The sequence below is a fragment of the Cyprinodon tularosa genome, unplaced genomic scaffold, assembly GCF_016077235.1.
Source record: "Cyprinodon tularosa strain WSP-4 unplaced genomic scaffold, ASM1607723v1 ctg242, whole genome shotgun sequence".
NCBI lineage: Eukaryota > Metazoa > Chordata > Actinopteri > Cyprinodontiformes > Cyprinodontidae > Cyprinodon > Cyprinodon tularosa.
The window spans coordinates 699,331-726,456 of record NW_024038901.1 but is presented as its reverse complement, the minus strand read 5'-3'; the positions used below and the strand labels follow the sequence as shown (position 1 = coordinate 726,456).

Sequence of the window (27,126 nt, the reverse complement as noted above, 5' to 3'; positions counted from 1 at the left end):
ATTTCATTTTCCAACAGGACTTGGCACCTGCACACAGTGCCAAAGCTACCAGTACCTGGTTGAAGGACCATGGTATCCCTGTTCTTAATTGGCCAGCAAACTCTCCTGACCTTAACCCCATAGAAAATCTATGGGGTATTGTGAAGAAGAAGATGCAATACACCAGACCCAACAATTCAGAAGAGCTAAAAGCCACTATTAGAGCAACCTGGGCTATCATAACACCTGAGCAGTGCCACAGACTGATCGACTCCATGCCACGCCGCATTGCTGCAGTAATACAGGCCAAAGGAGGCCCAACTAAATACTGAGTGCTGTACATGCTCATACTTTTCATGTTCATACTTTTCAGTTGGCCAACATTTCTATAAATCCTTTGTTTTTATTGGTCTTCAGTAATATTCTAATTTTCTGATATGATGAATTTGAGATTTTCATTTGTTGTCATTTGTAATCATCAAAATTAAACAAAATAAACATCTGAAATATATGAGTTTGTATGTAATGTATGAATATAATATACAAGTTTCACTTTTTAAATGGAATTACTGAAATCAATCTACTTTTTCATGATATTCTAATTTTATGACCAGCACCTGTATGTGCAGAAGTTGCAGCAGATGTCTGCTGTGTGGTTAAGATTCAAATCTGCCGTCGGACCAAGGCTTTTTTCCACGTCAACATGATTAATTTAGACCATCATGCACGTTACCCTGATCTGTATCCAACTGAGAACATTACTTTTCATTTTTTGGTTGTTATTTTTTTTAAAATGGGGGTGTTGCAGTGAATCAAGTTTACTAAAATGAGCATCAGTCTCAGACTGCAGATGTCCTTCATGAAGCACTTAGAGCAATATTCCAAAATTAAAACCTTTTTAAGATCCAAAGTTGCAAAATGATAACTTGTGCAATTTTTGATCTGGTCTTAAGACTTTGATCAAGTGTCTACAGAAAACATAAGCCCCTGTCACACCTTGATGATCTAGACCAGCAAAAATGCTGGCATAAGTTATGAGCACGATGCATAAGCCGATGCATGCTGAATCACTCTGAAACACGCTGGTAAACGTATGCCAGCATATGCTCATACATGGGCCATAAGTTACAGGTAAGTTATTTGATTGTTGACCCACATTAAGTGAAAGTTACTCATATGTCTAGCTTATCCAAAACCTGTGAGTAACTTATGCATAACCTATCAAGACACTCAGGACACTGGCTTGTGGCATTTCATGGAAATTACGCTGCCGTGCGTTATGCATAAGTTGTTGGACTCGTTATAAATACTCTATGTATACGCCCAAAATAAAAAAAATAAATAGAAAGTCCAGCATATGCCAGTGCTTTAGAAGATTCTGGGAAATCAGGCTGGTTAAATCGACAAGTTGTTACAAGGGCTTAACAAACAAGAGCTATGACAGAAGAATATTTCTATTTAAAATCTGCAGAAGTAAAGCAAGTAGACTGTTAGCAAAGCGTTATGCAACAAGCTTGCAAATCTTTTTTCCAGAGAAAGCTTCTGACCTCTCTCTGTCTTCTTTCAACCTCTCCAGCTCCAGGTCGCTCAGAATGTCTGATTTCTGTCGCTGCAAAGCCGCCTTTGCCTCCTTCTTCTCCTCCTTTTTCTTCCCAAACCTGGACATAAACAAACACAGATAAAAGTATGAAGAAAAAAAACATATAAAACAATAAAATAGAAACTTCTTTTTGAAGGTTTATGAGACATATATTTAAAAAAGTAGACAACACAATGAATAACATCATCAGGAAGTTTTCACCTTTCTGACCCTTAAATCTTTATAGACCGTATGATCCTGATAAACTTGTATCTTGGTGTTCCGATCTCTTAAGATTTCTCCATTTTCTAATTTAGAAGTTCTCATGTAAAACATGTGTTAATACTCTCCCTAAATGCAGCTGAAAATAGCAGAAGCATATTAAACTTTGCAGCGCAGCTACACAGCGGGTGTACGGTGGTGAATTGAGCCAGTCAAACCTGCTAAATAGTTAATATGTCCAACACGCCAACTGTGACCTTATAACACTGCTAATGTTTTATTTATCAAGTGAATTTATTGATGAATTATCCCTCTGTCTACATTACCGCTATGTAATACTGTGGACATTTTTGAAGTATCACTGCTCCAGCTTATGTTTTATTTAAAAGCAAATCCGGTGCTACATTACACCGAGGCTGGCTTGTTGTTTTCGGTTTAATAAAAACAAAAGTGCACTTTGAAGACTGGGGTAATAGGTTTCTTTGAAATGCCTAATGTGGACTGGGGGGTAAAGCCTATTTACCACCCATGGAGGAGTGGCTCAATGGGCAATGAAGGGCTCCAATCATCTGTGTGTATTAACAGCATGTGTGTGTATTTGCCACACAGGGGACAGGCCTTACTTTAATTACAGCTACCTACAGAGGCTTACCCTTTCTTTCAAATCTCTCCTCCCTGCACTTATCCCTCCTTTCACCGTCATTCCTTGTTCACATTTTCCCCTTCTTTATAGAACTGTTTCTCTTCTCTGACTTCGGATTCTTTCCATCTCTAGATTAACTCACTTTCACCACACCTTCCCATTTTTATCGAGTTTTCCTCTCTCACGCTTTACCCTGACCTTCTCTTGGTCTGATACCTATCCTTACTGTAAATCCTTTCCTGCCTACTCTGCAAAAGTTTAAAAACAATAATGCAATATTCCTACTGCAGCAGCTACACACATCACTATTGTTTGGGATTGATAGCACTGAGCCTGCTGCTGTAGCAGCATAAAATAAAACATCACTGTTTTTATTTTTTAAAGAGACTTGAAAATCCCACCAGTTTGGTCACATTATACAGCATCCTCTAGGATAAGGTTAATGAGTTAGAGAAGGAGTACTTGTCTCTCCTGTGTAGTTAGTAAGAAGCTTGTTCTTTGACCTTTAACCTTGCAGTGAATTACAAAAAAGAAATACAATCGGAGACTCCTGTGCCATACAAGTCCCATATCTGCTGTCGGGCTTTTCTGACCTTTTGTCTGCTTAATTTGTAGCAGTTTGTACCCTGCACTCACCCAAAAACACATCTTATATATGAGGTTGCCCATTATAAAATGTCTTATTTCTTTTGGTAATCGTGTTATTTGATTGTCTTAAACAAAAGGAAATACTCAGATCTCTCATAATTTAGATTAGATAATTTATTTTCCGATGCTACATGGATAACTGGTTTTAGTGGTTTCCATCCCTTCCTTAACCACATCCATACAAAACCCAGCTCTAAGCAAGCTGACTGCCCCACAAACCTTTAAAGAACTGGTGCCTCTTTGGAGTGCAGTGAACTCCAGCAAAATACCAAAATACTTAGCCACCAGTGCACCAAGTACAGTGGTTATGTTTTCTCAGTACTACTATTTTACTCAAAGTAGTTGGTCCCTCTACAGTAAACTTGATACATAATATCACTCTTTCAATCCAAAATTGAGCAAAAAAGCTACATTTTCAGGAAAATCCTTTGTATTATATAAGACTCCCTTAGCCATTTTACCTGTGTACGCATCCAAGAAGTGATATGTTTACATAAAATTTTAAAGCAGGAAATAACATGATAGGGTCTGGGCCATGTACATGATGAACAACTTTCTAGAGGGACAGACACTTCTCAGGGCCTTCAGATTAGCTGAAGGACACTGCATAGATAATTTGATTGATGTCCAAACAGCTCTTTCCAAGCTTTACATCACAAACAACAACAATAAACATCTGATGCAGCGTGTTTGCTGCCCCTGAGCTAAGGACCAGTGGAGACGCAATGTCTAATGTTTTCATTTGACTGGAAGAGTCTGGATTTGGCAGTTGTTATGTGATCAGTACCATACCTTAAGGCATTGTGTCATATGAATAGTGTGATGGTGTTAAGGTTTGGGGTAATCTTCCAAGAGTCGGACTCTGTCTCTTTGCTCCAGTGAAAGGAACTCTTGTTTGCCTTTCCAGTCATAAGGACAAAGGGAAGGTTGACATCCAATTAAGCCCTGGGGATTCACCAACAAATTAATCAATTCAGGATAAATGCTGTTCTATTAACCCACGGTTGGCTGCAGCAGATGGTACTCTTACTAAGCCTGGTTCTGCAGTTAGTTTCTTTCTGTCCACTGTTTGCTTAGTTTAAACGATTGCAGCAGAAACAACAACCCACTGCTGGGCCTCTTTGGAGGACTGCTTAACAACATGTATTATACATTTAATGTAAATGTATTCAATTATATAATAATTTCAATTTAAATCTGATTATATGACAGGATCATATAGTAATATATTGGATTGATTTGATTATGGTCTAAAGTAGATTCCATTTGAGCAGGGGAGGGTTTAGTATCCTATATTTTGGCTGGTTTAGCCTCAGATAAAATGCATTTAAGGTTTCCCTACTCCAGCAAAGGTGGCTTTTATTGATAGCTGATTAACAGGCTTTTCTGGACTGAAATAATCAGAATAAGCTGTGCTAAAGTAGAGAAACCTCTAAAACCTGCAGTACAGCGGTCCTCAAGAACCAATGCTGAGCTTGGTTCTTAAGACCATTTAAACATCACACTAACACGCTTCCTCACCTCCCACTGCAGCTTCTCACTACATAATCTGTCCCGGACATACAATCAGTCCAGTACATGCGCGAATAGATATACATCCGGGTGTCAGTAAATAAAATGTAACCATGGTACTAAAATGACGTATTTCTATCTTTACCTCACTAAAGAATTCTAATAAATGCAGGTCTTTTTAAGAAAATAAAATCGAGGGTGACCCGGATGTATATCTGGATGCACATGCGCAAATGAGCTGATGGGGCATTCAGCAGGATGGATCGCGCTTCCAGGACTTATCGGGTAGTGACACATCTCTCAAGGCAGGAATTGCACAAACAAAAATGGCGGCGGCCAAAACATTCAGGTACTTATCTGCCTGGATAGTGTCCTACACCCAAATTTCAATGAGAGCCTCGGTCTCAGCATCATCCCAGGTCGCACCACGTTCTTTTGATGTAATTTATTGTTAATAGCCTGAGAAGAAGTTCCTGTTGTGAACAGGTGAAGATCTGGCAATTGCAAAGCCGGACATGGCGGAAAAAACCTGCAGAATGAGTCAGCTGACTGTAAATAGGAGATGAAACGGTCTGGTCATGCGCTCTTTGTTATCAGAGAACCGAGCCACAACTGTACCATGCCGAACCCTACTGTTGAACTAGTACTAGATTCAGAGCGGTTCGGTTGCGTCTGGCACACTCCAGTTCAGTTGCATTCCATTTACACTCAACAGTTTCTTGGTTACTGTGTTCGGACCATTCTTGACACTGTTTTAAAAGGGTAGTGTATATGGGGAATTACACTTCCTCCCTCCCTCCCTCCCTCCCTCCCTCCCTCCCTCCCTCCCTCCCTCCCTCCCTCCCTCCCTCCCTCCCTCCCTCCCTCCCTCCCTCCCTCCCTCCCTCCATCCATCCATCCATCCATCCATCCATCCATCCATCCATCCCAGTCCTGTTTCTTACTATGGTACCTGATGCCACCAGCAGCGCGGCTTTCAGGTCAACGACAGGGGGTTTCCCATTGTGAACAGGGTCCTACTGCCCCAGGATTTACATGACCAATACACTATTTTATTGGGAGGGGGTTAGAAATGATTAGACAATGTTGGAGTTAAATGGTGTTGGGGGGGATGGGCATGCATAGATGTAAAATGGTTGGAGTTGATGGGTAAAGGGAATCTGTGTCACAAAAATGTAATGAATTAAACTGAGTGGAACTGAAAGCCATAAATTATGGTAACTCAGTAGTATGGCTGATGACAGAAAATGGGAAATACTAAAACCTGTTCAACTACCACATAAGCTACAGACTCTTTGCTGCAGTAATATCTAAACTGGTCTAATAAATGGTCAGTTTCTGCTGAGGGCGGCAGATGCTACAGCCAGAATTTGCCACTAAAAGAATTAATCCACAAGCCTTTCCTGTCTAATGTCAACAATTTGGGATAGTGGTGGAGGTGGTTAGCTGATGTACAGAGTGCTTTCTTGGCATGTATGGATCAATCATCATTCATATACTGCATCTAATCTGATTATGGTTGCTGACCATGACTATCTTCTTGTGATAACCATTCACTGAATTTTTGTGAATAAATGCACATAAAGTGTTAGAGCAGCGTTTTTGTGTGGCTGATTTTTTCAGTACGTAAAGATTTTCATTGTCCTGGAAGAAAAAAAAACTTTCCTGAGTCTTTCTTACCTTCTGCACTTTCTATAATCTGTAGTATTCACTACAGAAAGGTATAATTCTCATCATCTATGCCTATCTGAATCATTTCAAGCTGTTAAAGCGGCCTGACAGCTGCTCCATTTAAACATTCTTTCATTTCAAATGTCTTTTGTCCAACAACAACCATTAGTTAAATCACATAGAAATAGCTAGACTCAACCACTGCACACTTGTATATAAAAAGAGTGACAGAATAATTCACCTGTGGATGTTTTTCTTTCTTTTTTTTGTGCCTCTTAGTGTAAAGGGCAGATTCAAAGTAAGGACAGAAAGGAGGGGAAGTGGTGATACAGAAGTGAAAAGCTGTTGGAAATGACTAATAGACAGTTCTAATGCAAAAAGGTGGTCCAGAACAAATTTACACATGAGAACATCATTTCACAAGAAATATCAGGGTAAGATTAACAGATGATTAGCAGCCAGTTAGAAGGAATTTATTACCTCTTGTCCTGTCATTAGTGGGAACACAGAAGTGACTAATGAATACTAATAAGATAAAACCATAATCTGGATGGAAGGCTTTGTTATTAAGGGAGAAACGCATAACAGAGCTTTTTAAAGCTTTAAGCTGCATTCAAATGAAAGATGACTAAGAAACAACATCCACTAGTTAATTATGCTTGCTTAATATTAATAAAACGAAGGGAGAAAAGAATAAAGCCGAGACACTTCTATCTACACTAACAGACATGTCCTAAAGGCTTAAATATGACACAGATAACGCCTTTTATGCACTTTTTGGTAAAATGTATCGGGATGAGAGAAAGTCCTAATATTCAATGATGTATTTTTCATGTTTCCCTCCAGGCCAGACTTCAGCAGCCGTAGGTGTTTTCCCCGACTTAAGCATGAATCTGAATCTAGCCTGGGGTATAACTATGCCAACACCAAGGAAGCTTCAGCAAACTGCCATAATTTAAACAGTAAAGCCTTATTCAATCAATGCGCAAAAGAACAAACATCCACATGCAGATAGAACTAAAAAAGTGGTACTCAGAGAACTAACAGACGTGCTTTTCTGACTCATCAATGGAAAGAAAACTCACTAACAAGAAAAATAATGTGAACATCTGTGACTCTCACTTCAACCATTCTTTTTATTCTTGTGCCCTTCTCTCCCTCCTTCATTCTGCTGTTCCATAGAAACGCCCCGCATCTCCTCCATTGGCAAATGGATCCCGAGGGAATGGGTGACTGACAGGCGAGTTGCGATGCAGAGTACACATGCACACAGCCATACACACAAATGCAGATGATTGGCAGGCGCGACATCAGCCGGTGACATCCCAATGACTTCCTGTCACCATGTTTGATTGGCAGAGTGCTTCCTCTGTTCAAGACGTGTGCTCTGTCATTATTAGCCAACAACAGGCAAAGGTTGGCCAGAAGAAAGCAGATGCCTTCCTATGAATGTCTACATATTTTGAAGAAAGAAATTATTTTTAGAGATCTCTCTTCACTCTTTGACCAGTTTCCGAAATATAAACACATGAATTCAAAGCAGATATTTCTACAGTGGCCTTTCTTTAATATGATACAGATGGATGCAAAGAAAGGATGAAAATATTTTGGAAATAAAAGCTACAGGTAGCTACGAGTAATCTACTCAACTTACCTTTTAAATAACTGTACTTCCAGGAGTAGTTCTAATGCACAACATGTATTATTATTAATATTAAGAAGTAATGCTATTCTTACTTCAGTATAGTTTCTAGCTAAACTATTTATCTCTGTTTACCTGTTGATCCTGTAGATATAGAAGTATTATACTCTGACATCAATACTTTACCTACTATAAGTACTATTTTTCCTTTATTAATTGTTTTTAAGGTATAGTAGAGAATGTTCTTTTTCCGGGTGGATCATCAAAATAAGTGGTCCTTCTAATTGTCAATCATTCTAGTGATAGTTAGTGATAGATAGTGATAGTTTATGTAAGGCTGTCCTATGTGCTCTCCCCCATTTTCACTTACTGGTGGTAAGTCTGACCAGTAAGCTTGTATGAGCGATACAAACAGTAACTTTTAAACAGAGCGTGCACATGGAGAAATGGGCTTGTGCACGTATTTAACAGTCGTTCCCTCTCAGGAGCGGGTACAGGGATGTCCTTTTTTTAAAGTGGAGAGGGTAGGTCTTTTTTTGAAAATTGGCGAAAAATCCTCCACTCTACCTTTATGTAGCAACCTACAGACAGCTTTATACTTTTTTTCTGTGATCATATGATTTTCAGAAATGATAGTTATGCTCAAACAGACATCACTTAAAATTGTAAACATACTCTTTTACCCTTAAGTAGTTTTTTGAGTCCTCTACCCTCTACTCCTGTGGTAGGTTCATCAAATTTTTACGTTTCTATCAACTGGTGGTGTGTTTTTAAGTCTGTGTGAACTTTGAAGAATTACCTTTTATCCATCTACTTTAAACATTAACTTAAGTCGAATTAAATTGGACTGAACCGTCAAAAGCCGAATGTAACAGCTCCAGTGATTTTAAAGCAGATGAAAAAGAACTGTAAACTTCTGTGATATCAGCCTATACAGTTTATATCATACACTTCCATTAAAGACAGGAAAGAAATGCCAGTAAAATATACTGAAAAAATTATAAATAAAAATGATAAAAATAGAAATATACATACCGTAAATTCCGGACTATAAGCCGCGACTTTTTTCCCGCTGTTTGAACACTGCGGCCTATAATACAGTGCGGCTAATAAATTTTTTTTTTTTCATGGCGCGAAAAACAGACCAATAAAATTGATGGATATTCAGAGAGGTCAAATGAAATTGTGCGATACATAATTCTCACTTTCACTGTTATTTGCAGTCTTGTAAATCAGTCATTCCTACTGACCCTCAAAATGGATACTCGAAGAAAAGCATACAATGCCGCTTTTAAATTAAAGGCAATAAATCTGGCGATTGAAAACGGAAATCGAGCTGCTGCACGTCATTTTGGGATAAATGAGTCGATGGTGAGACGGTGGAGACAACAGCGTGAGGAACTGACTCGGTGCAAAAAGACCACGAAAGCTTTCAGAGGTAATCACAGCAGGTGGCCGGAGCTTGAAAACTGTCTTGAAGACTGGGTGAACACACAGCGAGCGGGATGCTGCGGTGTATCCACCGTGCAGATCAGGCTGAAGGCTAAAGAAATAGCCACCGACATGAAAATTCAAGATTTCAGAGGTGGGCCATCGTGGTGTTTCAGATTTATGAAACGAAAAGGCCTGGTGGTCCGGGCGCGCACGACGTTGTGTCAGCAGCTCCCTCCCGACTATGAGGAAAAACTCACTCTCTTCCGTACTTTCACCCAAACAAAGATAGCGGAGCATTCCATCGGGCCAGATGAAATTATAAACATGGATGAAGTACCTTTGACTTATGACATGCCTCTCATGCGGACTGTTAATAAAAAAGGTGACTCGTCCATCTCAGTAAAAACCACGGGTCACGAGAGGACGCACTTCACCTGTGTTCTGAGCTGCACAGCATCCGGACTAAAGCTTCCACCCATGGTCATTTTTAAGCGGCTGACAATGCCAAAGGAAAAAATCCCAAAAGAAATCGTGGTGAAAGTTAATAAGAAAGGCTGGATGGAAGAAAGCCTAATGAAGGAATGGCTTACGGGGTGCTATGGCAAGCGTCCGGGGGGATTTTTTCATAAAAAAAAAGCACTGCTCTCAATGGACAGCATGAGGGCCCATATTACAGATTCTGTAAAAGCGGCCATCAAGAGGACAAACTCAATTGCAGCTGTGATTCCTGGGGGCACCACCAAGTATTTGCAACCACTGGACATCAGTGTGAACCGTGCATTTAAAGTGGCACTGCGCAGTGAGTGGGAGACGTGGATGACCAGTGGCGAGAAATCCTTCACCAAAACTGGCCGCATGCGAAGGGCATCTTTCACTGATGTCTGCCAGTGGGTTCTCAATGCGTGGAGCTGTGTAAAAACATCCAGCATCACCGGCGGGTTTCGGAAGGCTGGGCTGCTGCGGGATGAAGAGGACCGCGAGTGCTCGAGTGAGAGTGACAAGGATGAGACTGAAGTCAGCGCCAGCATCCTGAAGCTGTTCCACTCAGACACCGAGGAAGAGGACTTTGAGGGTTTTAGTGCGCAGGAGGAAGAAGAAAATGATTAAGGACTTTTCCTGGTCGGCTGCAATGTTCTGTTCAATGCGTTGTTCATTTAAAAGTCCCGGCACATGCAGCGTTATTTGCGTGTTACCGACACATGTGTTTTAAAATGTGTTACAGGTAGTTTGAAAAAAAAAAAAAAGCGTTCATAATATGTACCGTATTTGTTTTTTTTTATCATATGGATTAAATCAAACGTTAAAAAATGCTCACGTGTAATATCTTTATTTGTAAATATCTCATACAACGTGGGAAACCTGCGGCTTAAAATCCGGTGCGGCTTATAAAAGTACAAAATTGATATATTTTTTCTAAAATTAGAGCGTGCGGCTTGTAATCAGGTGCGCTTTATAGTCCGTAATTTACGGTATATACATACATACTTACTAAATTATAATTTTGTAAACGTTTATCGATTATTAATTGTTTCTGTTTTGTGTTATTTGAACAACTACTGTGAATTTATCAGTTTCCTTTAAAGGGAAGGTATGAAATCTTTCAAGCACAACTGTAAATAAGACAAAAAAGCATAAGATTAATTGTTGCAAAGATTTTTCACATTAATTGTAAACACCCTTTACAATACAAAGGAAGGAACTTTTTGAGAATTATGATCCAATACTGTATTTTAATAATACCTCAAGATTTTTTCAAATTTATCTAGACTTGTAAACTATCCATTCATTTTCTATACCTGCTATACCTAGTTTTCTATACCTCATTTTCTATACACTGCTTCATCAGGGTCACAGGGATTGGTATCTATCCATGGGGGAAAGGCGGGATCCACCCTAAACAGGTCACCCTACTTTATTGTTTTACTATTTTACAATGAACAGCTCGTTTGAGAAACAACACAAGGTGTCTTTGTTTTGAAAGGGATAATTTTACCCAAAAACATTCAGTGGATGAAATACTACATTTTTAAGTCAAATTTAAAAAACAAAAATAAGTTTAAATCTCTTAAGTCAAATGATAGTAGAATTTAAAAGAAGAGGTTGTCTTTAAAAATTACAATAAGTAGAGTAGATTTTTAAAAAATTCAACTTTATATAAAGGCTATAAAGAATCTTCACTTCTTCACTTCATTTGTTTAATATACTTTTTTCATTAGAACAGTATTTTAGAGAAAAAGGAGTCAAACTTTCTTCTAAAAGGTTTCTTATTTTCCTCAGAGCTCTACTAATGCTGCACCTTTATGCGTTGAAACGCTGAAGACATCTTACTTCAAACATAGAGGGCTACCAATCACAAAATATTCATCAGATGATGGGAGCTGCACCATTAACGAAAAGGCCATTTTCTACCATCACCCTTTTCATCTATCTACCCCACACACACACATTCAGAAACACAGACATGCAGTATGTACCGACTCGGACTAATAGGCCTTGCATGAAGCTCAACCATTACACAGCCCACAATAGAGCTAGTCAGTCCTAATGGGCCCCACCGTGGTGATGGGCTAATAGTCCCAACGATGGAGCACTTTAAGTCTAACAGAGGTGCTGCATTAGGACTGGTAGGAGAGAGTAAAAATAGTGGGTGAGAAGCTGGAAGGAAAAGTAAATGGTACAATGTGAGGGAGAGTGTAATTAGAGTCACCAATGAGAGGTAAAGAAAGAGAGCGGAGTCCAGGCTCAAAGGCTCTTTTGGTTGGTGGCTCCATCTGTAATTATGCTGCTTTCTGGGTTTTAAGTTTTACTGGGGCATTGCACAAAAACATACAGATATCAACATGTGAAAATAAAACGGGCGACAGAGCTGCTGGAAGTGCAGCAGCGCTTGATTATATGCCAGCAGGAACCCAGACTCTCATTATCATAGATTCGTCATAAATTTGCACAATTTTAAAGCCAAAAAATGAGCAGCGAGCACACTTATTTGCAATACATTGCGACAAAACAAGCCTCTGCAAGAATTAGCGGTCATGTGTTTTTAATCTGTGCCAGAGCCTGTCCTTCCTAGGCCTAGGCTAGGACATCATATTTCAAAGGATTCTCTTCATCATAGTCCCTTTCACAGCCAACAAAACCCATAAGGTATCAATTAATGTAGAATATCAAATAAAATAAAAATAAACTAAAATATAGTTAAACCTTTCAATTTGAAAAACACCAAGAGAAGAATGGAAAAGGGTCAAATAACAATAGCACGGTTTAAAGAGTACAAAAACAAACCTCAGGTCCCATGAGCAAACTATGACAACCATCTGACTGTGTGACCAATCACGTTTAGTCATCCTATGAATATTCACCATGGTGGGATGGTTACCATGGTGCACGCACACACACGCACAGATGACGGGCATCTCTGATTGGCAGGTGGCAACAGTTCAGATGACAGAGCCAGCTGTCCGCATTAAAAGCCATTTCAAACACACATTTGGAGTCTGGCTCTATTGCTCAATGAAAAATTAAGAGTTAGAAGATTGTTATACAATGATGTGAAAATATATTTGTCCCCTCAAACACTTCTTAGGTTCTGCTTAAATGTTTCACAGAATAATCCAACGTTATAAAGTTTTTATTTCCACTATTCCTCAGGGTATTAAGGATCAGGTTACGAGTCATGCCATGATATAGGGTACTATAAGGTTCATATGCTGGTGGTCTTTGGATCTAGCCTGGCATTAGCAAAATCGATAGATTTAGTGCAATACTTCGAGCTGATTGGGTAATGTGCTAGCCAGTATCCGCCTTTCATAACACCCTTTTAGCCAATCGTAGCAGCAAATCGTGACGTTTCACGAAAATCACAATAGGATTCGTCTGCAGCTTCTTGAGCGTTTTCACAACTAGCAGAGTAAGCTGATGAATCAACCTTTTTACAAATCCTGCAAGGAAGAAAAGCACAGACATCTTTCCCATACATAAATGCACAAAGTGATTATCTTTGCTCCTTTTTCGAACGAACGAACGATTTTTTGAACGACTGTCACTATTTTAGCTAAAACCGAGTCAACTGCGGTATCAACAGGTGAGCCATGTTTTTAATGCCCGGGAAGGCCCTTCTGACTGTCGTCATTCCCACAAGTCCCACCCCAAAAAACACTGATAGCATCTCATTGGTCCAACTAGCTGGTTGTTACGAGACCGACGTTTGTGAGACTGAAAAGTCAGATCTTGCGACAATCCGGCTTTCAGCGCACCTTTAATTTGGATCAGTGCTCTGGTGTAAACTAAACTCATTCAGAGTTTCTTTTTCTAAGTTTATGATTCAAACAGTTTGGTCCTGAACTAGCCCACGAACATAACATTAACAACGCCATGTTTAATCAACATGATATTTTGTTTTTCTACAATATGCAATCCCTTTATATCAGATTTAACTCCATACATGCCTTCCTTAAAATTCCACTTTTGTTTTGCCATTTAACAGGATATTTTACCAAAAGTCATTAAGGGGATAATTGATTTTGTTTTGCAGATCAAATATAAGACAGCCCTTCGTATTGTTTTGGTTAGTAGTAAGTTTATAATCGGGACTCAGTTCAAAATCGATGTTATATTGTTTAATCATTACTGCTGATCTTAGCTGAGCCAAATGAAGACATGGTTTACTTTGATCCACTAAGCTCCCTGACCTTAGAAATAGTTTAGTAAGCCTTTGGAGACCAAGAGATTGGAACAACATCATTTTGAACTCTATTTGGATTTCTTCATATAGATGCATCTAATTTTATAAAATGTTTTAGCCTATTTCTTGTTGAGTTATATCTGCTATGATGGATTTATTGACTCTACAGGCCTGTGTGTGGATGAAGTTTTGTATGTATATGTCTAATCCTGGTGAACTCTTGCTTATAGCAAGTAGGGTAATTGCTCCTCTACAAAGGACCAGGCTGCTTTTGACATTTTTCCTTTTGAAACAATGCTTCACAATAAATATTTATTTCTGTGAGGCAAATCAAAGCAATTCATAAGGTTTTAAATATTTCTTTTCAAATTACTGGATTAAATCTTTTTATTTTATTATTTTAATTTTGTATTTGTATGATTTTGAGTCCTTCCATTTGGACAAAAACTGAAAATATCATCAATGGAAGAACAACAACCAGTGAAGAGACCTGTTTTTGACAGATCTACTGAAAGAAAACTAAATACAATGGAGTAAGGTCCAGTAATCTGAATCCCCTCCTGACCATTGGGCCAATCAAAGGTGCCCTCAGATGAATATTACAAATCAGCAGCTCAGCCTGGATTGAACTATACTGAATAGGTCCAATTTGCTTTCTCAGTCTACCACCATTACATGCAATCAAACGCAGATACAGGAGCTGGAGCTGAAGGGAGCAGATGGAGAGGAAAAATTGGAATGATGCAAGGATTAGGAGAGGTGGATGATGACAGACAGAGAGACAGACAGACAGGGACAGAGAGGGGATTTATAATACAGACATATAACTAGAGAAAGGAACAGGATTTAAAGGTTGAAACTATCAGCAGGCTCTTATCAAGACACCCTTATGGTTATGAGGTTTGGAGAAATGATCTAAAAAGATCACTGGCTGTCATGTGGCGTTCCTTACAATGCTTGAGTTAAGTGGGAAAACTGAAAGGATCCAGGTGTATGTTCAAAGCCTGAATGTCTTTGGGAAAAAAGTAATAAAGAAGAGAGGTCACTTTTACTACCATTTGTGTCTTAAACTCAAAAAGCACTTACAATGTTCCTGTGATGTAAGCTATAAGAGATACGAGTAATGTTAATGATAAGTATGCAAGTAAAGAAAATGAAAAACATGATCTAGAAAAATTACACTGCTATAAATTTCACCAATTTATACCAAAGATCATCCAAACTGTTTCTATTTTGAAAAGGATTTTGCTTTCTTTAAGATCTTTTGTAGCAGGATTGTGATCTTTGCTTTAATTTGAAGTTTGCCACTTGCAAATGAAGCAAAATAAATAGTCCAACATATCTTTGGCCATGAATACTTTTATTTCTACAGTAAAATCTATTAGAAGAATAACATGATAACCTATGTATCACTGCTGACATCAAATATAATATTCTATAATTCCATTGAAATCTTATAATCTTATGCACTTCAAATAATCTTATTATTTGAAGTGCATGGCATTCTGGGGGATGTAGGCAGAGGAAAATATTTATTTATTTATTAAAGTTTACTTGATAGGGACAGACACACATTTACATAGACAAACTGAATGAAACAGCAGTCCCATGTTTGCATCATAGTGCAATAGCAACAGCTAATTCGAAGCACTTGTCCCTAGATGGGCTTTTAAAAATAACTCTAAAAAAAATTTAAAAAAATTGAAGTGAAATAATTTGAAAATATGTAGTCCTTCAACCCCCACAGCCCATCTGAGTAAGGATGTTGGTACAGCTAACCTTGTTTTAAAGGCTAAATGTTATGTTTAAATAGGGTTACACTTTTTTATTCACTACTCCTTATTTCAAAGAAATAAAACAAAAGAATAATCACTAATACTGACTGATACATTTAGCTATTATTATGACCTCTATGTCCTACACTTTATCATTAATTTTTTTGGGTTGATTATGATTTAGGCTTTCATTATAAAACACAGAGAATCTTAAATCAAACATCTATTTGTGACGTCTGGATGTCCCGATCCATGAACAGTAAAGGTGGATGCTGCTGCATCCTGATTGTCAGTGTGATGGGACCTGCACTGAAAGCCATGGCGAGATGTGCACACATCTCTGCAAAAACGCTTGTTGAATTTTGTAATTAACAACGTAAAGAAAACTCAAAACTGTAAATAGAACTTCTTACTGCTTTCTATCAACAATGGTTTTCCTCTTGCTATTTTTCCACACAGACTAGCTGTAGAGAGACTAAAGCTAATGCCATCAGATTATATGGGTCTCTGCAGCTCATCCAGAGTTACCAGCCAAGTCTTTGCTAACCATCTGATCAATCCACTCCTTGGACGTCTGGTCAGTTTGGGAGGCCGGCCATGCTTTTCCCTGTATGCAGTCGTACCAAACTCTATCTAGTATATGAATGAGAGAGCAACTGTAAGAAAAGCTCAGACTTTTACAGAAAAGGTAGACACTTATTCAATTAAACTAAATCCATTGGCATTAGGCTAATTGTCTAATATTTCGCTTTAAATAACATGCAATTTTAAGATGTAATCACTGTGATAAAAAGGCACTTTGAAATCTGAAAGTGTTTTTCTGTGTTCCGGTTCAAACCGTTTACTTTTGAAAGCCTGTTTTTGAAAAGCTGCAGCTATATTTTGAGTGTTCAATTGCATGCAAGTGTTTTTCTTAAGATCAGTATCTACGTAATGGTCATGTGAAAACCCACTTCAAAAAACTAGCAGAGAGAAGACAAGCAACAGAAAGAAAAAAAAAATCTGGTATGAGGTAGTTTTAAAAGTTGAAAGCACAAACTGTTCATTGAAACACTCTGCTCCATTCATGCTGTGTGTCCATGAAGGCTGCATTCACACTCTCAGATAGTGTTAAAGTTAATTACACAAAATAGCTCCTGCAGATAATTTTCACCACCTCTTAAGGAAACTGGGGCACCACTAAGAGTAGCCTGCCTGTAACTGGGAGCAAAAGATAAGGCTTGACAAGGAAAAAAGACCTCTGCATTTATGTCCTGTCTAGTGTGAGGCATGAGCTGCACAGGGAAAACTGTGCACATAGTTTTCAGTGACAGACTTTATAGATACAATTTTCACATAAAGAATAGATTTACCGTCGGTTGGAGTCAGCTTTCTACACTGAGGACAACTCTGACAGAGTCCCGTAAATAAAACTATCCTGCTGAAGACTATTTTGTGCTAAACATTACCAAGAGTATTGGAATTTTAATGAGGGAATGTCAGGGCAGGAGTCATGTGAGGTCAATGCGCATATAGGGAAAAATAAGTTGAATATTATAGATTGATTAAAGTGACGAATAAAGTTCATATCAGGGCAGCAGTTTCAGTTTACTCACAAAAATATGAACCGTCACAGAATCCAGGGACACAAATCAGCAGGACAACTTTTAAACAAAATGAGAAAAGCCCCCCCGCCCAAATTTGGTGATTTTTGCTTTTTTGCAGTACCTGCTATTTCAATTAATGAAGAAGCCTTTCCGCTTTTAAGACCGCAGTATTTTTAAATTTAAAAGCATACATTTTAGGCTTGAAATAGGCTTGTTTTCAGAGATTACCTCGTATGCAGAGGGGGCGTGTCATTGTCTGTCTGTGGGTAAGCAGTCTTGTTTCATCTGTTAATGCCCCCACCCTCCAAGCGAACGGCTTGGCGAGGTGGCTGTTATAATGCAGCATGCTAACTGGTGTATCGATATTCACTGAAGATGGACACCACAAAGATGCAAAGACGGGCAGGACCAAGGAAGTTTCGCTGAAGTATTTCTTTGAAGAGCCAAATGCTTATGCACACGAGATTAGGAGTGGAACGGTTCACAAAATCCACGGTTCGGTTCACGGTTTCGTTGTCACGGTTTTCGGTTCGGTATATGTTGATTGTTAGCCTGACATGTTGGTCATGTTGCTGTTAGCATAGACAAAACGTTTTGCATAATGCTTGCACACTGTTGCACTTTTATCCACAACTTTCTTTCCGCCGTCATCGTAGGTCACTCTAAATGCAAAGCGGTCCCATACAGCAGACCTATAAAGTGCTGCTGGCGCATCTTGCAAACCTTCTTCTTGCAAACCGTTTTCTTGTTTTTTTTTTTTCTTATATATATAATATTCTATGAATGTTTTGCTTTGTTATTTTTCTTAAAAAGCATTGTTAAAGTAGCTAACGCTCCATAAACATACAGTTAAACGTACTTAATAACCAAGAAACCAAACCAGACATCAACTTAACTAACTTGACGAAATACATCAAACAAAACAGAAGTAGAGAATCAGAGGATATCCTCAACTCCAGCAAAGGAAAAAATAAAAAAAGGAAAAGTTTTATCCAAGTTATCTACTGCAGAAAAAAGGGAAAGATAATCCTGGCCTTCTCGGGTCAGTACCATGCCTAAAAGGACACTAAAAGTAAAAGCAAATGATCAATCTTCATCCATCAGGTACAGGTAATTGACCACTTTACCACCTGAGCCACACATCTCTTTAAAATGTTCTTTGAATGAGGACAGGGTCACGCTGGTTCAGCTTGGTGCTGCTTCATTCAGCAGAGGCTGTAAAAAAAAAAAAGCCAACAAACTGACAAATAAAAGAAAAAATGCAGAAACTCACCTCAGGAGAGCAAAGACGGTTTTCTTGCTCTTCTTTTCTGTTTCCTCTGGCTCTTCTGCTTTCTTCTTCTCCTTCACTTTACTCTTGGTCTTTTCTGTCTTCTTGTTTTTCTCTTTCTTATTCTTCTCTTTTTTACCTTTCTCTTCTTTGTGATCAGCGAGTCCCTGGCGGGATGAACTACTGGCAGGAGTGTCACGGCCTGAACTCAACTCCGAACCTTCATCTGCTCAATTCGATGGAAGGGGAAATAGATGGAGAAAGGCGTGAGTGAATTTATTAACAACAGTCAAAGCAGCAGAAAAAGTTAGCAGTTTTTAAAGTATATTCCACAATATCCAACAGTGACATAAAACAATCATGGTTATAATCAACATGATGCACAGAATTCATACGTATAAACGATAAAAAAAAAGAAAAGAAATAGTTGATGTGTTCTCAAGTTTCTCCACTCCACATGTTGACGGGACATTCATCAACCTCACAGCGAACTAATTACCTCTAAGGAATAGGAACCAGTGGAGGTTCAAAGAATAAACTACAACGCCTCATTAATTCATCAGCAGACTGAAGGTCTGGTCGCGCATAACAATGATGCCTCGCAACAAGGGAACCCTAAAACACACTAAACTATTCATTAGATGAAAAAGATGACCAAAAACAAATTGGATACTTTAATTGGGATCTAATTTTGTGTGGATACTGACTTCAGCTTTAATTACAAACACTGTCTATTAGCAGAATGTGACTCTGTGGATCGTTTTGGGCGTATTTGTCCTGCAACATAGCCACAGGCACATTACTTCCTAATAAGGTGCTGGAAATCAGAAAGATTTTAACATCTGAAGAGATCCCCTTCATCCTAAAACACAACAGATATTTTTCTTATGCAATTTCTTTTTTCTTTAAATAAAAAAAAATGACTGGAGCAGAGAGGAATTACGATGGATACAAAATAAATAGATGCTGAAACACAAAAGAAAAGATTCAGTGGAAAAACCTGATTAAACTACATGCAAGACAAGAAACTTGAATATTTGACTAATAGCCAAATGTGTTAGCTTTTATGTTTTAATGACCAGGAAACAAAATCTTTAAGAGAAGTATATCTGAAAACATAGAGGATGCTATAAAATTAGGCAGCGCTAGATCTAATCATCTTTCTTCTGGTGTAAGGTCTAAGCTATTATCAACAGATAAAAGGGTTTCAAGATTATACCCAGTTATTCTTTAGAACACAACACATAGAAATAACATGATTCTATTATTTTTAATACAATTTAAAACTTTATTTCATCTTAAATCTTGTCTTCCAAGCTGAATGTGTCTGAACTACACATAACAAACTACAGAAAATTTGAAGGATTTTTGAATATTAAAAAAGTAAATTCCAAACACTGATACTGATTAAAAACCTCCTTTAAAATCTTTATGTATCTGATCTGTTTGAAGCTTGGCTTTCCTGATTGCTTTAGGCTGCATCTCTCTCTCACTCACTTCACCCTGTCCAACCTGAAAACTCTGGCAAGATTTAGTGATGGTTCAGAGTCAGAGATGTCACATTGATAGACAAACAACTTGTTTACACAAGAAACAGGTGAGGATGCTTGAGTTTAAATCAAAAGATAGGCGGATTAAACAGAGAACTGTTTCTGCAGAGTCACCGTGGACTAGAGGAATGTCAGCTCACTGTCACCATAAACATTGATCAGTTTTGTAAGGGCTTAAATGTAGCTGATGATTCTATAAAGGCGTGAAAAACGTAGAAAACGCTGGAGGTCGCTGTGAAACCCAGGTTGAGGGTTACAGGGGTGTTAATATTATAATAATTTAAAGGCCGGGAATCCGTTTGATCGAAAACAGCTTTACTTTACACGTTTCTGCGGCTCAATCAAGAATTAATCGCACAAACTTTGCCATCATATGGTATTATATTAATTTTAAATTTTAAAAATGTTCTTGCATGACATGTGGCCCCTACTGTTTTGTGGAATGTGCTTTATTTAATTGTTTTTACACATGTGAGAATAAGTCTCACTTGTAAAGGACAACCTGTGTATCAATAAGACTATCTGTGTAAATAAAGTTTTAATGCCAATATTTAGTGTGATGGTGCTATTCAACTTATATGTCAATCATAGACCGTTTGCTTTTGTAAATTAGCTCTGATTTCAGTTCAAGATGCATCATTCTGCTGTTAGTGGTCTGAATTTTGCTAATACGGGTTTTTATTTTTCTCAAAGTGTGAGTTATTATCGTTTTGTTTTTTTTACTATATAAAGTTCCTTTAAATCAAGATTAAAAACACATTTGTTTAGGATTGCCTTCGACTGTTCTAGTTAAAAAGTTCAACTGAAACACCATTAATTTTTTTTATTTTCTTTAGTTCAACTGCTTTTAATGATCTTTCTTGTTTCTGCATTTTTGTTCTTCTATTTGCTCTGATTCTGTTATATTTTCCTATATTCTAATCATGTAAAACACTTTACATTGTCTTTGTACTGACTTGTGCTATACAAATAAATGTGCCTTGCCTTGCTTGCCTTATATGTGAGGCCAGTCATCTGTTCTTAGAATCAGAGCTGAACTGAATCTTAGCTTTAGTTTAGATTTGAACAGGTTATAGGTCAGTTTACTATTACCTTATTAATAGATTTGATGTTTTGTATTGCTGCTTGATGAGAGGGCAGATGCTAATTCATGCTTTACCAATGCATTACACAATATACCATTTTAAAGTCATGCAAAGAGGTGCAGACATGCTATAAAAGCACAGCAAGGGTTAATTTGAGCTTCTGATCAGCCGGATAGAGAAATTCAATGGATCAAGTGATGAAACAAATCCATGGCAGTTCTGTACAACATTTTCCTCTTCATAGTTTATCCAAGATAATTACTGCAGCTGCGGTGCAGTGCTGTTCATTTTTTTAGTGTCTAATCAAAATAAATGACAAAACATTTCAGCAACTGTCTGATTGTATATTGGTATTTTAGCTGCTTCTAATCGTTTCAACACAAAGCTGTTCATCTGGTGGTTGTACGTGACTTTCTATAGCAATGCTGTTGGGAGAAGAGAAACTGTGGACTTACACTGTTTATGGGGTAATAGGCTAAAGAAAACTGTTTTTAAGTAAAAACGTATTTATCAAAGTTTATCTAAGTCGTGCAAAAAGGAGTGCAAAAAAATAATAATACTGATAAATTGAGAGTCAACATTTTTAAGATTTTTCCTCCATTGCTCCCTGGTCTTGCTGATAGATACATCTTTGCCATAAATCAGCCAAAATGAAGGCCCACTTTAATGAAATACTCCTGGTAAGACAAAAAGGAATCACATCATCTCAATAAATGTGGTCCAAATTTTTCCAAAGTTTTCATATTAAAAAACAGTCACTTGCAACAACGTTAAATCCTTTTGTTTCATAATATAATTTGACATCAAACTCAATAGAAGATACACCAATAGAGTAATTATTAACTCTACCAGTATTCTGCATGTTAATCTGACAAAGTGTGTGTCTATCAAACATATATGATGAGGAAAAAAGAAGGAAATAGTAAGAATGAAGGTACTTTAAAGAAGTGCACTCTGTCAAGTTATCAGCAGCTCTGGATGTGCTGAACAGTTAGAACGACGGTGACAGATGTGGCCACCTCATGTGTGGTGTTGACATGCCCTATTACTCTTATCCTGTGTGAACGTAGTGATCTGAAACAGGCCGACTCATTACTGTGGTGGTGAATGATAAGAGTTAGCTGCTAATAATGCAGCTGGGAATTGAATATGTGTTGATGTTTTGAGGCAAGAGGTGCCTGCTGCAAGACTTGTCACACTTTGTTGGAGAAAATGTGATCCAGGGACGCCTTGCGCGTGGAGGTAAGTGTAGAACGCATCAATCACTGAGTGGAAAAATTCACCTACAGGCGGCAAAGATAAATGTGAGCGATTAGAGGCGAAATTTAAAGATAGAAATCTCTGTTACTTTGTAAATGGTATGAAGCACTTAGATATCACAGCTTAGAGAACGAGGAAGAAGCCGTTCTTGCTTCTGTGAAGAGGAAAAACAGCAACTGGGACGGCAGAGGAATAATTAGCGCTTCAGAGGTTAAAAAAATAAACATATACAAACTTTTGTAAAAGGGGTTTACTATATTCTGTATGATTTAAAAGGGATTTGTTTACTTTGTGAAATAACAGTACACATTTGTGAGCTTACTTACACTGGTTAAATTTACAGTTATAGCAGATAAGTTGAAATCTTAAAATATCTCCAAGGCAACAAAGAAAAAAATGAATAAAAGATAAAAAAAAGAAACATCAGACCAAATCAAGCAAAAGGTAGTAAACGAATCAAAGAAATGAAAATGTTAATCTTGTGCAGACATTATTCTGCCTAAATGGCAAAAAATTTGAAGAAGAAAAAACAGCAATATCATTTGATTATTAGTAAAGAATTAAATATTTATTGTTAAACCAAAGCTCTAGTTGAGTCTCTGAAGCAAAAGTTCTAGATTTAATAATAATTAAATAATTATTTATAACCAAAATATTACATTTAAACTCTCTAATAAATTACTTTCATTTAACATAAAACAAACTACAGTGTTTTTAATGACAATGTAATAGCACTGGTATTCATATATTACAGTGATAGATTAATCCTGTTACTGATATTTTTTACAAGTTACTAATGTATTACAAGCTGTTAGTGCTAGATAATTTCACTATAATATTAATATCCAATCAATAACATTTATTATCGGTTAATATCTCAATAAAATCTTTCATTTTCAGGTAGGTGCATGCCTGCACCATTACAAATACTCCATTATAAACATCTTATGACATTATTTTACTGTGCATCACATTATTAATGACTGTATATCAAACATCTTATCACAACCTGCTATTTGATTTTATTGTTATATGTATTATAATTATGCATTATTATGTTAAGTAATGCATTTTTACCATCAGATCAAATACTTTTATGTCCTGTTACAAGCTCCTGCAAAAAGTTATTGTATGCTTATACTTTTAGTCATGGTAACATATTAAATAGCATCATATATCACGAGAAACCACAGCCTGTGTTTTTAACATCTTCCTGTTCCTCTTTTAAAGCTAAGATTGTGGAATCTGACCAAAGATGTGAAAGCAGCAGCTGCACGTACATCCTTCTGTGCTGCCATATTTATTTTGAGTCAGCTGTAGATTCAACAGCTCCTACTTTCGTCTTTGCAATCTGTCCTGCCTAAACATAAAAGTGCAACGTGATTGGCCGTCCCCTTTTTGGGTCATTCTCCAATGGTCTGAACTGGAGAGGTACAAGGTGTGTTCTTCTATGTTTGTGAATGCACAAATTCCCCCACATGGCCACGCTAATACTACCGGGCAATACTATTGTAATCCAGGTAGTTTATTATTTATGTTATGTTATCCCCAAACTGTAGTAAGAAGTGCAGTCTGGAAATGTTGACTCTAGATTTTAAAACCATATGTGACTAAAAAAATAAATGATTCTTACCATCATCATCTTCTGCAGGGCCATCATAGGATTTATCAATAGCTGCCCTGAAGCTCTCGTTGCATCCTCTTCCTCTGACCATATTTGGGCGAGGACGGTGGAAAGGGAGGAGTTCGTTTTTCTTGTTAACCTCTGACATGGCCGTCTGGAGGCTCTCCAAGGAACTAGACTTCTCCAAACCGAGAATTGGGCCGAGCTCAACAGGAGTTGAAGGAGCTGCTGGAAACCAGAAAAAAAAAGTTTTTATATGGTTCTACTTCTACAAATCAAAATAAATGCATTGGATGGTGAGAGAAGAACACAATCTTATTCACTCTGGTGCTATCGTACCATCCTACATCTTTGCAGGCTACTACTCTGATCGAGTCAAAAGCCTATGTTGATACTTACTGGACACCAAAAAGAACTCGATATGGCTGAACGCTATCAAAAGTCTCTTGTACTAAAATGTACAGTTGTTGAAACTGTAATGGATTCCAGGATCAATCATCTAAAGTCTTGAGTAGCAAAAAGACCAATGACTAAGGAAAAGAACAGTTTATAAAGAGGTTTAAAACAATGGAACCATGCTAAAGGTATACACAGGAGACATACCTGACATGTTGTGGGACTCCACTTTTATAATATAAAGACACACTTTATAACCAGTGAAAAAAAGAAACATATTATTTTTAAGGAGAGAAAACCCCTTGTTAATTGTTACCATCAAAGCTGGAACCACATCCATGAGTCTCACTAAGTTTGGTAAATAAAGCTAACAAAGAGGGATAAGGTAATGGGACTGTCACCATGCGCCACGTAAAACAACTAAGACACTGACAGTATGTGAGAGAAGGGAAAATGGATGGTAGAGAGGGCAACAGGGGGAAAGCAAATTAAATTTTTTGCAGGGAATATCACCAGGGAAAACCCTGGTGGCAGCAAGAAGAGTCGAGAAAAATGGAAGAGAAAGTGGGCCTGCCGCCAGCTCAAAATACTGGTAATCCTCTCTCTCTCACATACACTCACACACACACTTAGGATTCTTTGCTGGCTCTAGCTTGTCGATATGATGCCACTTTGATTCATGATAGCTAAACTTGCATCACTTTAGCTAATGATTCCCTATACACACTGATGTGTAGGGGTGTGTGTGTCTGTGTGCTTTGAGAGCAAAGGAGATGAGATGGCTGATGCGACTTCCAGATCTATTTAAACAACCATTAACCAAAACCTAGAATCGTACAAAGAATCATAACACAGTAGAAGAATCCACATGCATTATGCAGGCCTGCTTCTGACAGAGATGGACAAAGGCCAGAGAGTGTAAGGTTCCCATCAATAATCACAGTCAACATGTCTTTCAGCGACATGCTGCAATATTAAAGATCCAACTTGTGAGATACATTCAAGGGATTCATTTTTCTTATTTGGGATGTTATTTATCAGATTACTTGAATTTAATCTAATCTAGGCCTTAAAAATAAATTTTTACTAAAGACGAACACATCCAGCTATTGAGAGAAAGTGAGGCAGGATTTTTAAGCAGATTACTTTGCTAACAGTGAAATTGATCCCAGATATGAGCGGCCAACATTTATAGGCTGATTCTTGGAGCCGATATAATTTTTTTTTTTGTATTTACATGATAAACATGAGACAATGATAAAAAAAAGGTCTCAATTGAAAAAAAAATGATTAACAATCAAAAAAGAACATCGGGCATGCTTTGGTGGCGCACTGGTTGACACACACGACCCATGTACAGAGGCCTTGGTCCTCAACACGCACAACTCAGGTTCGGATCCAGCCTGTGGTCCTTTGTCGCAAAAAATAAACAATTCATACAATTTATTTATATAGAGGGGAGTGGCTACCGATAGACTCCACATGATCTCAATACATAGCCTCTAAATGAATCGGCCCACACATATTGGTCAAAACCAATCTATATTGTTGGGATCTGGAGGTCTGTCCACCTTTCTCCAGCAGAGGGCGTTCTAGGTCTCCTGGAGCTGAAGCTGACCACCACACCTGCGGCTCATGAGCTCATCAGGAGACCAGCATTTTAGGAGGGGCAGAGCTACAATCCGACGCCAGAGTGTTTGCCAGTTACGGTTAGCAAGCCTGAGCCAACCTGCCTGTCTGAATCTCTGACTCCCTTGAAGCCTGAACCTGAACCTAATCTGCTTTTTGTCCTCTCTGCTTCTCAGGAAGAACCTGCCTGGAAACCTGAAGACCTGAAAGGGTTTCTCAAGCGAGAAACCAAGCTGCTGTTCTCAGAAGAACCCTGGAAATCCTACTCAGTCTGAAACCTGCCTGCCCGCTCTCAGCAAGAGCTGAGGGAGAAGCTCTGATCCTGCTCAGTAAGATTATCTGCTCTTCCCTGCCTCTGCCTAGCCCTCTGCCTGCCTTCAGCCTCTGGACCCTCCTGGTTCCCCCCTTCTACCGCTCTGCTCATCTCTGATCAGGTATAGACCTGCAAACACCCAACCTGCAAGTCCACTGAAAGACTGCTAACCAATCTGTCCCTCTCTGCAGTGAAAACCAGTCGTGACCAGGCCCAGACCCAGTTATCCCCAGAAATCATTGTTCTTTATTGTCATTAATCTTCAATAAACTTGTGAACTTTTTCCCAGTCTCTGAGTGTTCTACATGTGGGTTAGATCCCTGAAAGCCAACATGACATATACTATGTGTCTAATTGTATGAGGGTCCCCATGCTTAAAGGTATTGCATACAGAAATCTGATTTTTTTCCTGTTAAACATGCGTGTTGGTGTTGTCCTTCAGTTAAAACCTGCTGGAAAATGTGGAGAATATGTTCAAACCAGAAAACGCCCAAAAAGACATGCCCTCTGCAGAGCTCAATTTTGGTCAAGATTTCTTGATTTGTGTCATTCATGGAAGGGAGCTAACATTAGCCTGCCTTACTTTTATCCCATCCTGTCTCTATAACACTAAAAGGGATGATTTGA

The 27,126-nt window shown here is 38.2% G+C and overlaps 1 protein-coding gene across 8 annotated transcripts in view; it reads right to left on the bottom strand.

Annotated features, from left to right (window-relative positions):
• LOC119785179 (partitioning defective 3 homolog B-like) overlaps window positions 1-27,126 on the bottom strand; it is a 293,089-nt gene that overhangs the window by 110,972 nt on the left and 154,991 nt on the right. For 5 of the 8 annotated variants that reach the window (XM_038287640.1, XM_038287641.1, XM_038287643.1 and 2 more), the window contains 3 exons: window positions 24,171-24,389; window positions 18,646-18,868; window positions 1,527-1,637 (listed from right to left, as the gene is read on the bottom strand). In XM_038287640.1, the coding sequence (XP_038143568.1) occupies window positions 1,527-1,637; window positions 18,646-18,868; window positions 24,171-24,389 (553 nt within the window). The remainder of the gene's footprint in view (window positions 1-1,526; window positions 1,638-18,645; window positions 18,869-24,170; window positions 24,390-27,126) is intronic. The other 3 variants (XM_038287642.1, XM_038287644.1, XM_038287646.1) reach the window with 1 other exon arrangement.